Raw genomic sequence first — 13,862 nt, 5'->3', positions numbered from 1 at the left:
TGCTAAATGCTTTGTTGCATATCTCTTCTAGGAAGAATATGGCAGAATTCCAGCCAACAGAAGAAATGAGGAATAGGGTAAAACATCTGAAAAAGTGATATTTAAATACTGCCAGTGGTGAAGTGTAGGCTACGTGTGTGTGTGTGTGTAAATACTTGTATAAAGTGTTAAAAATTGAATTGTTTTGATTGAAGTATAGTTATGTACATTATGATCAAGTAATTTTCATAAAAATTGCATATTTTTTGTATTATTTAATGTACAGGATTTTACAGGATATGTTATATTCAAAACATGGATATTACAGGATATTTCACATTTCAATCAAGGATACTGTTTTCAAAGTGGTGGCAGCCCTGGCATATGGCAAAAGGGAAAATCTAAAAAAAATAAACAGCCAGAGGATAGGGAGAGGTTGTGTGTGTGTGGCCATGCAGCAGTGTTTATGGTTCTCCCTCCCTCTCTCATCATTGTAAATGTCTTGTGAATTGGCACCGTACACAATCGTACACAATCATCACGTGTCTATCTTGACAAGATTTGGTGCTGCAACATTCCATGACAAAACTGACAAGAAATAGTAGAATGCTGACTCTTTTGTGGGATGGGGACAAGTAAAAAATATATATATATATATATACAATAGAAGGGAAGGAAAACACAGGTATAAAAATAGTATCTTTTTCCTTTGTATTTTTTGTTATATAGTGCTGGCTGGGGGAGGTGAAAGAAGGGTCATACAGGATAGAGAGGGAAGAGACAAAGGACCAAGGGTCAACACCCATTTGTTCCTTAGCTGCAATAAGCTGAGACATGACCATAAAGACTTCACTTGTATTCTACTAGAACCAAAACAGATATATGGTGCGACCCATATTCAAGGGCTACTCATACGCGGGCATCCCTTCTGCGGGTAAATACAGTATATTTAGGAGATAATAATGCAAGTTTCCACGATAAAATGTGTTGACATACCACTGACACCCAAATAGTCATATTTAGAGCCACCTGTTTGCAGTGAAAATAAATGGCAGATTTCGTCAATTTTTTTTTGTTGATTTCGGTGTATTTTTCATCATTTTTAAAACTTATTTCGGTGTATTTTTCGTCATTTTTAAAACTTATTTCGGTAAAATTTTCGTCGCTTTTAGAATTTTTTTCTTTTTGATGCTTTTTTATTTCTTTTTAAAAACTCAGGTAATTTGTGATCTTTAAAATTTTTAGTTTTATTGAAGTCATGCAGAAAAAACAAGAATTTAATAATTATTTAAAGTATACAAAAATAGTTACAATTAACATAACACTTTTCTTCCCAAAGAACATATTAAAAACCTAAATTTTTCATTTCTTATGGAGAAGTTATCAGTTATCAGTGTTATCGCCCAACAGACATTAGCTAGATGGAAAAGCCATTGCAGTATCAGCTTCATATTTTCTGCACATATACTTGTCCTTCTGTCTGTCATAATGTTTCCGTAATAAGAGAAACCTCGTTCAGAGTCAACGTTGCTGACAGGAATCCACAAAGCCTGCACTGAACATTCCACAAATCATGGAAAGTCTGACTTCATAGACAATAAAATTGTCATTACATCTACATCTTTATCAGACTCTGCGTCAGACTTCCGAGTATGCTTCCAAATACTGACTTGGGGAAAGCTGTTTCAAAAGTGGTATACATTTTAAAGTCAGAAATGTCATTAGGGGCACTGTTAATTGCATGTCTTGGGTCAAAAAGTTTACCAACTGCTGTAATGAATGACTTTTAGTTCTACTAGCTTATTCAAACATTTTGAAGAAAAAGCTTTGAAAAGAGAGGCTAAACTGTCCCTGTCTAGTATTTCAGAGGTAATTTGAAAAAAGAATCCTTCACACACCAAAGTAAATAATTTTGCCAAATCATTTAGCTTGGTGTCCAGTGTTAGAGCTAAGGGAACTGATGAACTTTCAAGCAACTGCAATAAGTTGCAGCACTTGCTGAAGTGTTCCACAAGAAACACTGCCTGGCACTGGATTATTTTGGTATCTGACACAGACAAATTTTTGAAGTATTGCACGGCCGTGCTGTCGTCTTGGGAGGTGTTGAAAAAAGCAACTACTACATCACACAAATGGTCTCTCAGGTATTCCACATTCCTGAACCACGTGTTCCATCTAGTGATAACAGGCATTGGGAAGAGCTTCACTTTCTCTGATTCTTGAGGATACTTTTCTTTAAGAAAATATAGGTATGCATGTTTTCTTTTCCGCGTATTCAAAAAAACATGTTTCGTTTGTGTCACACACTCGTTAAGCTTTTTGAGTTCTACAGCCCACAAATTTGTCACCAAGTTGACTTTGTGTGCCCAGCATTGTGTGTGTAGAAGTTCTTCAGAAACTAAGATTCTGATAGTGTTTATGCATTTCCCCATGTACCGAGCAGAATCAGATGTTATGGAAATAATGTTTTCATACAGAATCTCAAGTTTCTGTATAACAGAAACAATTGCTTGAGAGCATTCTGTAGCATTTGCATTTTTTAGCACTTTCACACCTCCCACAAGCAATTTCTGAACTGAACTATCACCACATTCAAGAATCTTTACCAGCACCAAAAACACACACTGATCCTTTCTGTCTGTGGTTTTATCGCAAAGAATAGAAACCCGCTTTTCCCTTTCAGCATTCTTCATTTTTCTTCTTCAAGTATCAATTGAGGCACATACACATCTCGTAGCCTACTTGCTGTAGGCAAATCACCAGTACCTGGGAAAAGTAAGGAACGTCAGGAATGTTATATAATTAGGCCTAGGGAATTTCCTACATTTGGATAGAATTTCAGGAATTTAAAACAAGAAATGTTAAAAATATTATGAGAATTTAGGTTTTATTCAGTTTTATTTAGGTACAGAAAGCACTACAGTTCTTGTGTATTGAAATGTTATGCTCATTGACTGGAATTTAATTTTTTATACAAATTTCAGTGTAGTTTCTAGTTTCTGTGAAAACAATAATAAAAAATTCATAAAGTTTGTAAATCAAGGATGTTTTTAAAAGTAGGCCTACCTTCAATGTACTTGTTCATCCAATCCATTAATTTAGGATGATCAAGTTTCTCTAAAGGAATATTGGCTTCCATGAAAGCACGAACTGTTGACATAACAAATTCTTGTTTGTCTTCTTTAGCCTTTTTCGTGCGGGAAATTACGTCGGTCAGTGAAATCTGACGTTTGACACCTGACGTATTTGCTGCTTCATATTATTTTGCAGCTTGTGCGAACGCTTTATTCTTTTTGTTGGAAGCGCTGCCATTAATGTGTTTCAAACACGTATCCTTCCTGGCTCACTCGATGCACACGTTACAATACTTGCACATCAAAATATTGTTGGTTTTGTCAGAGATATAAAATCCATTCTAAACGTTTTATTTTGTAACGTTACATTAAACCTTCGTAGACTACACGCAGTCGACAAAGCAAACAGTAAACAAGAAGATCTACAACGAGACTAAATGATCACAGAATAACAACACCGCAACACTCCCGACTACTAACCGAATAAGTATATTAAATTGACGAATCGTTCTCGCACGTCCAGTAGGCAACTATTGGAGTTGGAGAACGTGTTTCAACTTCACATTGCTCACATTTAAGTTCTCAGAACTTCGAACTTTCTCTTTGCACCTTACCTAACCTAACAATATGAACCTTAACCTAACCCGGTCAGACAGAGGTCTCGTAATTGTCACGTAAACAAAAACCAGTCGATTCTTTAGCGCGAACATGACATCTGAATTTATCGAGCGTAAGCAGTTTTCGTTATTCTGTTGTTTGGAAATGGTAGTTTTTTGTGGACAGCAACGAGCTGGTCGACGAAATATCGATATAATCGATATATCTCGCGTGAACACGGTCTGATTGACTTATAGCGCTCAATCGAATAAAAGTAAACACAACAGCGAGAGGAATACGTTCATTTCGTGATTCTTTCGCGTTTTATCGCCATTGCGGTAAATTTCGCGCAAATTCCTAGATTATGGCGAAAATTTTGTGATTTCGCGTGCCGCGAAAAACAGGTGGCTCTAGTCATATTGTATTTCCTGTCCTGTAAGTGTGAAAAGCTGGAGTGGCTTGTGGCTGCAGGAGGCCTGAGGAAGAGTGGGATCCCTGCATGTAGGTTGCATCGACAGCCGAAGCATCTTCTGGACTTCTTACTCGCCGAGCTGGGTACGAGCGGATCGGTGGACGGCAACAACCAGCTGATCATCAAGGGCCGCTTCCAGCAGAAGCAGATAGAGAACGTTCTGCGGCGATACATCAAGGAATACGTGACGTGCCACACCTGCCGCTCCCCCGACACCATCCTGCAGAAGGACACGAGACTGTTCTTCCTGCAGTGTGAGACGTGTGGGTCGCGGTGTTCCGTGGCCAGCATCAAGTCTGGGTTCCAGGTAAGTGCTCTCGAGCGTGCCAGGAGCTATGTTGTTGTCAGATGCTGTTGGAATATTTTAGTTTCAGAAACATTTCTTGCTTGCAAGGGGAGGGTCCAAATTGGGGCTCATAGATTCGGTTTAAGCTGCGTAAGTAGAAGCAAGTAGAATCCCCTTTCACCGTCCCTAAATATCTCACCTAAGTGGGCCTTAGAAAGAGAGAAAAAGCTCTAAAGATTTGAAAGTAGAGTTTGAGGGATATTGTTCATGAATTTTCATGTCAGCGGCATAGCGTAGTGGTCAAGCGTGTTGATAGGCAATCTGCAGGTTCTGTTTACTACCCACTGCTACCTTTTTTTTTTCTTCATAAATAGTAGTGGTGCACCGATATGACTTTACCGATTACTGATTAGATTACCGATTATGAGAGCAATAATCGGCAGATACTGATTCAGTTACCGATTATAATGAACAAATTTTTTTTTCAACTTGAACTACAGTCTAATAATTGTAATTTACAATGGGTAAGTTTTTGTTGCGGAAAACTAGCATTATTATCGACTATCACATAAGGTTGCATTGAGAAATTACCGTTTAACAATGTAAACATGTTGTTATATTTTGTTCACTTGAGTTTATAGAAAAATGTTTCCACACTTCACTTTTTTTCTCCCTAGTCGCCATCTCACTATAATTATATAAAAATGACTCAAAACCAATTCTAGCACATGTGATTTTATTAATGTTGACTGAATGTATAAAATTATAAATACTTTTCACTTTTCACGTCACATACAAATAACACAACAACGGATAATGTTACCAAAGACGCCCATAACGAGTTTCTAAAACGCAGTGATATACTCTGAAAGGTATCGGGACCACGATTTTGAACCGCTACTACGACTCGAAAAGATCGATTCTCATAGAGTCCACTGCAACTGCTTGTATTTTGATTGCGTGCCATCTATTTTACGTCTCTGGCTATAGGTAATGTACAAGGCCACTAAACAAAAGACAGAACAAAAGACGAAACGTAAATAAACATGTAGGAAAAATGTATTTTTTATTGTTAGAGGCAATGAGATTTATTAAACTTAACGAAATATCTGTAATCTTGATATGACGGAGTTAGATGAATTTTGTAATATATACAAATATTACGGTATTTCGTCCTAAAATGTGTAACAAAATATTACACGGTAAAAACCTACTTAATTACGCCGGGACGTAGATAATCGGCAAAGTAATCGTTAAGATAATCGCCGATTACGATTAATCTGTAAGTACCCATAATCGCCGATTACGATTCATCGGTATCCGCATTGGTGCACCGCTAATAAATAGTAAGGACAGGTGGTTAGGTTAAAATAGCTACCGTATAACTTCGTAGTTCTTAACACTTCACAGTGTTTTTAATGTAGCTATCCCAACCTAAAAAAACTGTTCTCACAGTTTAACACCTATTTTAATGTAGCTAACAGTTCGTCAAAATGGTAAACTAGTAGAACTATCACAATGCCCTGTTAGAGAATAGCTGAAAAAACCACCATCCACCCATCCCCAGATGGCTATTTTCATGAACAAGTACTTTTTGAATGCCTTTAAATGGACATACCTAAATTATGTGTGAAAAATGCAACCTTAAGAAAAATTTAAACAGACAAAATTAACTTTTCCTTTCCTTGTGCCATTTTCTGGTTAAAACGAATGTCCCAATGGCAAAAACGGCAGTACTTAGGCATTTTCAAGCATGAATTCAAACTTCTTATTTTTACCAGTGTAAAATAAAGCTCTCCGCCAAAAATATGATATGTGCTTAGGGATGGGCATGTTGATTATTCTGTGCATTGATTCTACTTTGAATCAGAACTGACAATTCTAAAGCTGTAAGGAGGAATTTTACCATATAAAAAATTGTATCATATTTAGAATTATATGAACTTATTATTGCCACAATTGTGTATTTTCCGAGATAGTTTGAATGTAAAATATAATTATATGAACTTATTATTGCCACAATTGTGTATTTTCCAGGCAGTAATCTTTACGCGACTTGCCTATCACTAGTATACTAAAAACATGGTAAATTATTTTAAGGTTAGATCACAATCGCCTACCTATATTTATCCGTAACACTGTACTAACCAAAGTTAAATTTCATTGTAAACTCATTTCAGTATACAGTAGAATCCCGCTGATGCAACCCCTCACGGTTTCCGGAAAATCGGACTTATAAACGGAATGGTCGCAATAGAGAATTCGGGCCAATTTTTAACCCCCCCCCCCCCCACAATACTATATCCAAATACATAAAAAATCGCCTTTGTTCGCATAGATTTCATATTCAAATAGTCTATGATGGTGCAAAAAAGACAACTTTTTAAATTCATATTACAGTATTTAAATAGCATGATGTCTCCCGAAAAAAAGATACCCTAGAAAGCAATATTGGAGCTCCCGTTGCCGAGAAAAAAAAATTTCAACACAGTGCAACGTGTCTATTTTCGCCATCTTTGTGTAGAAAAATCAGACGATTTAGTGTTGAAATAATAACTTATTATTAAAGGTATATTTTGTCTCTTGTGGGCTGTATTAGTTTGGCGTTTGAAAGGTTGCGTCCCGTGACACAATAGCAATATGTACGTGGCGGGTGGTCCGTCCAGCTGGCGTGCAGGAATGCGAGAAGTAGGGTACGTATAGGAGGGGAGGGGTGTGAAAGGGGAAGTGAGGGGAAGGAGAGTGGAGCTGCTGGCGGTGCACGCATCTACTCGCCAGTCGCCAGTGTCTGGCGACACAGACACTTGTATTTTATTCACTGACTGACAATGGAACGTAGCAAAGTAAATGTGTTTGCCGACTTGGGCAGACAGTAAGTTGTTTAGGCACTAGGCCTGCATGTCAGTTAGGCATGGTCGGGCAGGGAAATTTGACTTCGGGCGGGCTCGGGTGGATAATTGTCCAAACTTTTCAGGCTCTGGCAATCTCGGTCGGTCTTAAACATACTTTGTGACTGAGCAGTGAGCATGCGCCGTGCGTACGCGCGCGTGTGTGTGTGTGTGTGTGTGAGGCTGGCGACCAGCAGCATCGTTAGCTAGCGAGAGTGTGACGGTAAATGTCGACCTTGACCACTTTGCACTTCCGCTTGCTGCAGGGCTAGCTCTCTTTTATCTCTATGTCTCCCCCTCCCACAAATATATTGGCTGGCAGGTCTAGAGGGGTGGTATCTATTTTTAGCCATCTTTTGTATGCCTGCCTGCTTACAGTACAGTGCTCGCCAAGATAAACGTGAACACATAGCGCCCAACAAAGTGTAACAGGCTTGTTTTTCGGCCGATTTTACTCAAATTTTTTACGGTTTCTCAAAAAACGGTCATATAAACGGAATGGACGCATCAGAGGGGGGTTGCATCGGCGGGATTCTACTGTATTAGCTTTATTTCATAAATACAACATTGACTCTTCTCTCCACTCGTTAGAACAATATCTTTCACTTCCAACATCAACGAGCAATCATGAAGACATGTTAAAGTAAATAATGTAGCGCATGCTGGCCAACCATGTTATTCATGACAATTTTGTTATAAAGTCTTTTGTGTACTAAAGATAATTTCATGTTATATTTTTAATACTTTTCCGTAAATATTCATTTGATTAAAAGAAGTTAGTTGAAAATTGGCCTTACGCATATAAACAGAAATTCTCTCATGATCTGTTCATGTTTTAATTTCAATGTAAACGTTCGCAGACGTAAATCAATTGAAACAACAATCAGTACTGTTAAATATTGTGACAGGAGGGAGGAATTTCACAATACTTGCAAGCTTTTCAAATGTTAATTTTCAGAAAATGTATGCACATTTAGGCTTCTGAAGTATTATTTTTTAGGTTTACCTTCTGCTTGTATTTCCAAAATTTCATTAGAACCAGAATTGAACCTGGAATCGAAATATACGTAATCAAAATGGAATAAATGTGCTTTATACGTGCTGTATCCCTCTCGTGTTCATACCAGACAGTGATATTGATTGTGTTGTAGTAGAAAAAACTATTTTCTTTTCATAGTTTTTTTAGATGTGTTACAAAGCTTTTGACTACAGCAGGCAATTCCAAAACAATGGTTTTTCCATTGTTTTGAAATTAATTATCGGAATATTTAAGTTCTACATTTTTTGAGCAGTGTAGTCATGTAAAATTAACTGTAGTTAAAAAAAACTGTGAGAATGTAAATATGAAATTTTGCTTTGACGTGTTTGGAAAATAATGGTTGTTCATGTGAAATATGTATAAAGTTAAAAGAAAAAGAAAGTTAAGTATCGTCCTGTTAAGTAAAAAAACTCTACTTTCAAGCCAAATCAAGGTTTACCTACTCACTCGACTCGAGTTACCAAATCTCAACCCAACTCTAAATAAATGTTATCATTAAGATGTGTTATAAACTAAACTATGGAGTCACAAGAATTGATGTGTTTTGTAAATGTTTTTTTTTTGGGGGGGGGGGGGGGGTACAATTTTTTTTTTCTATAATTTTGACATGAGTTGATTTTACTTTATGTTTTGGTTTTCAGGCTGTCACTGGGAAACGTGCTGCAATCAGAGCAAAGACAGCTTAGTGCAAATTTTTTTACTGTGTACATTGTTTCAGGAACTATTATATCCATCAAGTGCAACATTTTTGGTTATTTTTTACATTGTACATAACATTCAGCATTATATAATTGGTTTTGTTAGTATATAAATTTTTGACTTTAAGTTTCTCTAATATTGTTACAGTTTAATCATTGTACAGTGTAGGTAGCCAATATGATGCAATATTGTGTATAAAATATTCATACAACATAAAGTAAGTTCCGAAGTCTCATCAAATCTAAATTGTAGGAAAGCTATTGCCTGTTCTGCTGCTAAGTGTAAATATTGGCATGAATAGTCACAGACATCAGATTATTTATTCAACTATTTTCACTTAAGGTTTATTATTATTTTTTTATTTTTTTTATTTGAATCTGTAGTACTTACTTTATCAACAAATTTGGAATCACTGAAAGCCATTTCTAAAATATGCATTGTATGTGCAATGTTTGTATGTGTTCACGTATTGGTATTATGCCTGTTTTTATTTTAAGGAGAAGGCCATGTTTAGTCACCTAAGTATCTTGCAAACAACTCAGACTTGTAATATGTTCTTAAAATAAATTATAAAACAGATTTCTTGTTTTTCTTTCTGTATCGTAAAAATAATTTAGCTTGATATCAGTTACAGTAAAACCCTGTTAAGAAGTTTTTCAAGGGACTGGATGCTTAAAACTTCTTAACAGGGAAAACTTCTTAAAAGGAAAAAGTAATTTCCAACGTAAAAATCGATTTTACTCAAATGACATGTACTGTATTTACACAAAAATAAACTTACTATCATTGGCATGCTGGAATAACGGAATAACTAATTACATATTTTTTATCAGTAAATTGAATTATTAAAACTGTATTTAATTTAATAAGCACATTAAAATTAGTATTATCAAAACACTAGCAAAAAAAGCAATAACTAACATTTATTGTTTTAAAAAATACTTGGTTAAATTTGTTTGTTTCAACACATTTTTGGACTAATGCATCACAAAGTTTAAAACTGTATTTAATTTAATAAGCACAATAAAAAAGAATTATCAAAATACTGGCAAAAAACAATAACATTTACGGTTTTGAAAAATACTTGGTCAAAGTTGTTTGCTTCAACACATTTTCTGACTGACGCATCACAAAGTTTTCCAGTTCCCACAAACTCTTCTGCACACTATCTGGATCATTTTGTGTGCCATGAACGAATAATCTTAGCTTCTCCGGGTGGTCCAGGGCTTCAAAGTAGGCATGGAAGTGGGTTCCTCTTCATCACTGTCACCATCGTCGATCTTATCCTCAGCTACATCCTTGTGCTGAGCACACAAATCCTCTATTGTGTGTGGCTCACATGGTAGAACTGAATTATCAACTGAGGCATATTCTTCTAAAGTGTAAGAGAAATTTAATTTTTCTTTAAGAGTTTCCCAATTTGCACTGCATGAAGCATCTGCAATTGGGTCACTGTCCTCAATTGAATCGTCAGGGAAAATATCGTCAACTTTCTGGGTACCAAAGCCTGCTTTCTAAAAGCAATTGCTGATTGTACTTGACTCAAGCATTTCCCATGATCCAGCCAGAAAATGGATTGTGTCCAGGATGTTGATTTTATAACCGTTATCTTTGGCACTTTTCATTCGTTTTATAAGTCTTAACACACGGCGCTTACGGAAATGCTGTTTGAGAATTTTTATAATCCCCTGGTCCATAGGCTGTAGCCTGGATGTTGAATTTGCTGGGAAAAATTCAATTTGGATGTTTCTGAGGTTGGATAATTCCTTGGGATGTGCAAGGCAGTGATCCATTAACAGAAACATCTTCCTGTTTCTGCACCCCATCTTAGCATCCAAAGCTCTCACATAATCTTCGAAAATGCTGCCTCTCATCCACGCAGACTTGTTGTTAGCATACTTACATGGTAGAGTATGTTGTTGAAACACCGTGGTTTTTTTGGTTTTCCTATTACTAGCAATGGCATTTTTTCCGTGCCATCCATGTTTGTACCCCGTAACACTGTCACTCTTTCCTTACTTTTTTTCCCTCCGTGGAATGTTTCACTTTTTAACAGAGACGTTTTTTCAGGCAACATGTTAAAAAACAAACCATATTCGTTGACATTAAATACATTTTTAGGTTCAAAATCCTTAAAAATTGCAGGCAATTTTGTGTTTATCCAACTCTGTACAGTATCATCACACACGCACTCAGATTCCCCACTTACAGTTCTATAGACAATTCCCACTCTATTCTTAAATCTATCGAGCCAGCCATTTGAAGCATGGAATTCAACACCTAGGTTAGGTGCTATTTGTAATGCTTTTTCTCTTAAAATTGGGCCGTTTGTCGGGATTCCAAGTGCCCTCTGTTCCTTAAACCATGCCAAGAGTAACATTTCAATTTCTTCGTATTTACCAGTTTTAATTTTCTTACACTTCGAAGAAACACTAGTAGCCAAAAGTTGCTCCCGCTTCATCATTATCCCATTCAAAGTAGACGGCGGCATCCCGAGTTTTTTTGCCATACTCACTCGTGGTATCAAAGGATTCGCATCAACTTCAGCAATTATTTTCAGTTTATCTTCAAACGATAACGCCTTCTGTTTAATAGATCCTCCACTACTTGTAGATGCCATTACGGACTGTCACGCACTACTTCCAATAAAATACATGCAAATACTAATTCAAAGAAAGTAATAGCTGGCGGTAGTATAAGGTTTACTTTGTTTTCGTCGCGTGACTTGAATTGGAAAATTGGTGTACTGATGGAACAGCCTCTAGTCCCTGAGAATGCAAGCAGGTGATTGGTCGTGCGGCATGCGGCACAGGTTTCGGAAGATCGTTGGCGTTTCTCATTCATCAGTTAAGCCACAAATGGGGAAAATGGTCTGCAGGTGGAACAGCCTCTCAGTCCAAACAAACGCAGGCACGTGGTTCGTCGAAATACACACAAGTAACAGCGTGTGGCGCAGGTTTCGACGATCGTGGGCGTTTATCATTCGTCACTCAAATGGGGGAAATGGCGCACAGATGGCGCAGGTTTTTCGACGGTCTTGTTCTGATCAAATTAACTATTAAACGTTTGGAAATATGTAAAAATTTTAAAATTAACCTTAAAAATTGTTCAAAGGCTATAAGATAAACATTATTTTATTTTTTTCCCATAAACACTGAATGTTATATGCGGGAAGCATATATAAAGACAAACGTTATGAAAGGGAAATATTAACATAAGGATATATGGAAGTGATCAAGGGAATAATTTTTTGAACTTATTAAACGGGAAAACGTGTTACGCGGGAACATCTTAAGCGAGTTTTACTGTATTTATTTTTACTGTTCAAAGCTGTAAACAGGGGAAAATATTTTGGGAAAACAGTTTAGGATACAATTTGTTAATGAGTCTATATAGGCCTGTCCGAATATCACTTTAGTCTTAATTCAATAACAAAATTTTTTTTAATATGAAATTCAAATATGTAGTAAGGATGAGAATTAGTATCCCAATTTTAAAAAAAATTGTTTTGCACAGTGTAATGATAAACAGATCTTCGATGTATCAGTTTTATTTTCCGCAATAAATAGTCAAGCAATTACCAATCAATATATTGAAGAGTTGTTTATTACAACTGCTCGTAAGCACGGTCAATATTCCGTTCTCAGAGTCTTTTGGAATCAAACGTGTCAAGGCAAAATAATTTTTAATGAATTTTGTTTATCTTGACTTTTTAATTTTATCTAATTATTTACGTAACATTTTCGGTAGTTTAAAAACTAAAAAGTGATTGCGCTGGAGCAATTCTAGCAACACAATTTTCTGGCCATAGGCCGCTCTGCTGGCCATAACCATAAATGGACATGTTTTCTTTTTTGCTGTAGCCATGATGGCGGCTGTGTTTACTTTTCTATCGTTAAAAAAATTCTCTAGATTTTTATTAGTAAAATTAATAGTATGGTGACCAAAGAGTATGTGTGCATTAGTTTTTAAAGGTTATTATTGAAAGCTGATGCGCTGGCATTGTTTTAAATAGTTTTACACTTTTATATGGCACATGGCTCGCCCAAAAATTGTGCTAAGAACAACTGGATATAATAAATTAATTATGCTACACATCACGTAAAGTTTGCAGTAAAATCATAAGCGTTTATGATATTTTTCACGCTACATAGGCTTTAACTGTTCTCAGAATGCCCATTTACCTAACATAAAATTTGATGTAAGTAAAGGTCCGCTTACAGTTTTTTTTTCTTCCATTCAGTCTCTCGCTTTAGTTCTTTTTTGCCCTGTTTTCCAGAACCACGAAAAATGCAAAAAAAATTCTAATGCTGTGTTCCTAAATTAGTGATTAAATGAGCTCATATTTACATAATTTAGTTATTTATCCATTTCCATTAATGGTAGCCAGGTATACTACTTATATTTTAGTTCAGCAATATTTTTAACACAATTTATGATAATTTCATCTTATATCCAATTTTTCTATATGTATGTATGTATGTGTGTGTATGTATATATATATGTATATATTTGTGTTGTCTGCTTTGTCAAATACATCTAGCACATAAGATGCTACTGTGCTGCATGGTGGTAAATTGATTGTGGCATTTGATTCTTTTAATAGTCCTCATAATGGAGTGTCCATACTTTGTAGTGTTGTTGTAGTCCATGGTTGTTGATAATTTATTTTTTTCCATTACTAGTACATGTGAGACAGTGTTGCGAGATGTACCCAAATGTGGGTACTTGTACGGAAATCATTGTGTCTGCCCAGAACCCGAGAAGAGTAGCTTGGGTATGCATATGTACCCAAATTTAGCAAAATGAAAATATTACTAGTCAAAAA

General features: G+C 36.1%; 1 protein-coding gene across 1 annotated transcript in view; it reads left to right on the top strand.

Moving 5' to 3' along the window:
• Positions 1–9,613, top strand: part of LOC134544366 (eukaryotic translation initiation factor 2 subunit 2) — a 42,122-nt gene extending 32,509 nt beyond the window's left edge. Inside the window, exons 6-7 of the mRNA XM_063388476.1 lie at positions 4,156–4,429; positions 8,977–9,613. Of these exons, the coding sequence (XP_063244546.1) occupies positions 4,156–4,429; positions 8,977–9,021 (319 nt within the window). The 3' untranslated portion in view covers positions 9,022–9,613. The remainder of the gene's footprint in view (positions 1–4,155; positions 4,430–8,976) is intronic.
• Positions 9,614–13,862: the final 4,249 nt, after the last annotated feature.

Source organism: Bacillus rossius, chromosome 1, assembly GCF_032445375.1.
Source record: "Bacillus rossius redtenbacheri isolate Brsri chromosome 1, Brsri_v3, whole genome shotgun sequence".
Classification (NCBI taxonomy): Eukaryota; Metazoa; Arthropoda; class Insecta; order Phasmatodea; family Bacillidae; genus Bacillus; species Bacillus rossius.
This window is presented reverse-complemented; position numbering and strand designations above follow the sequence as displayed.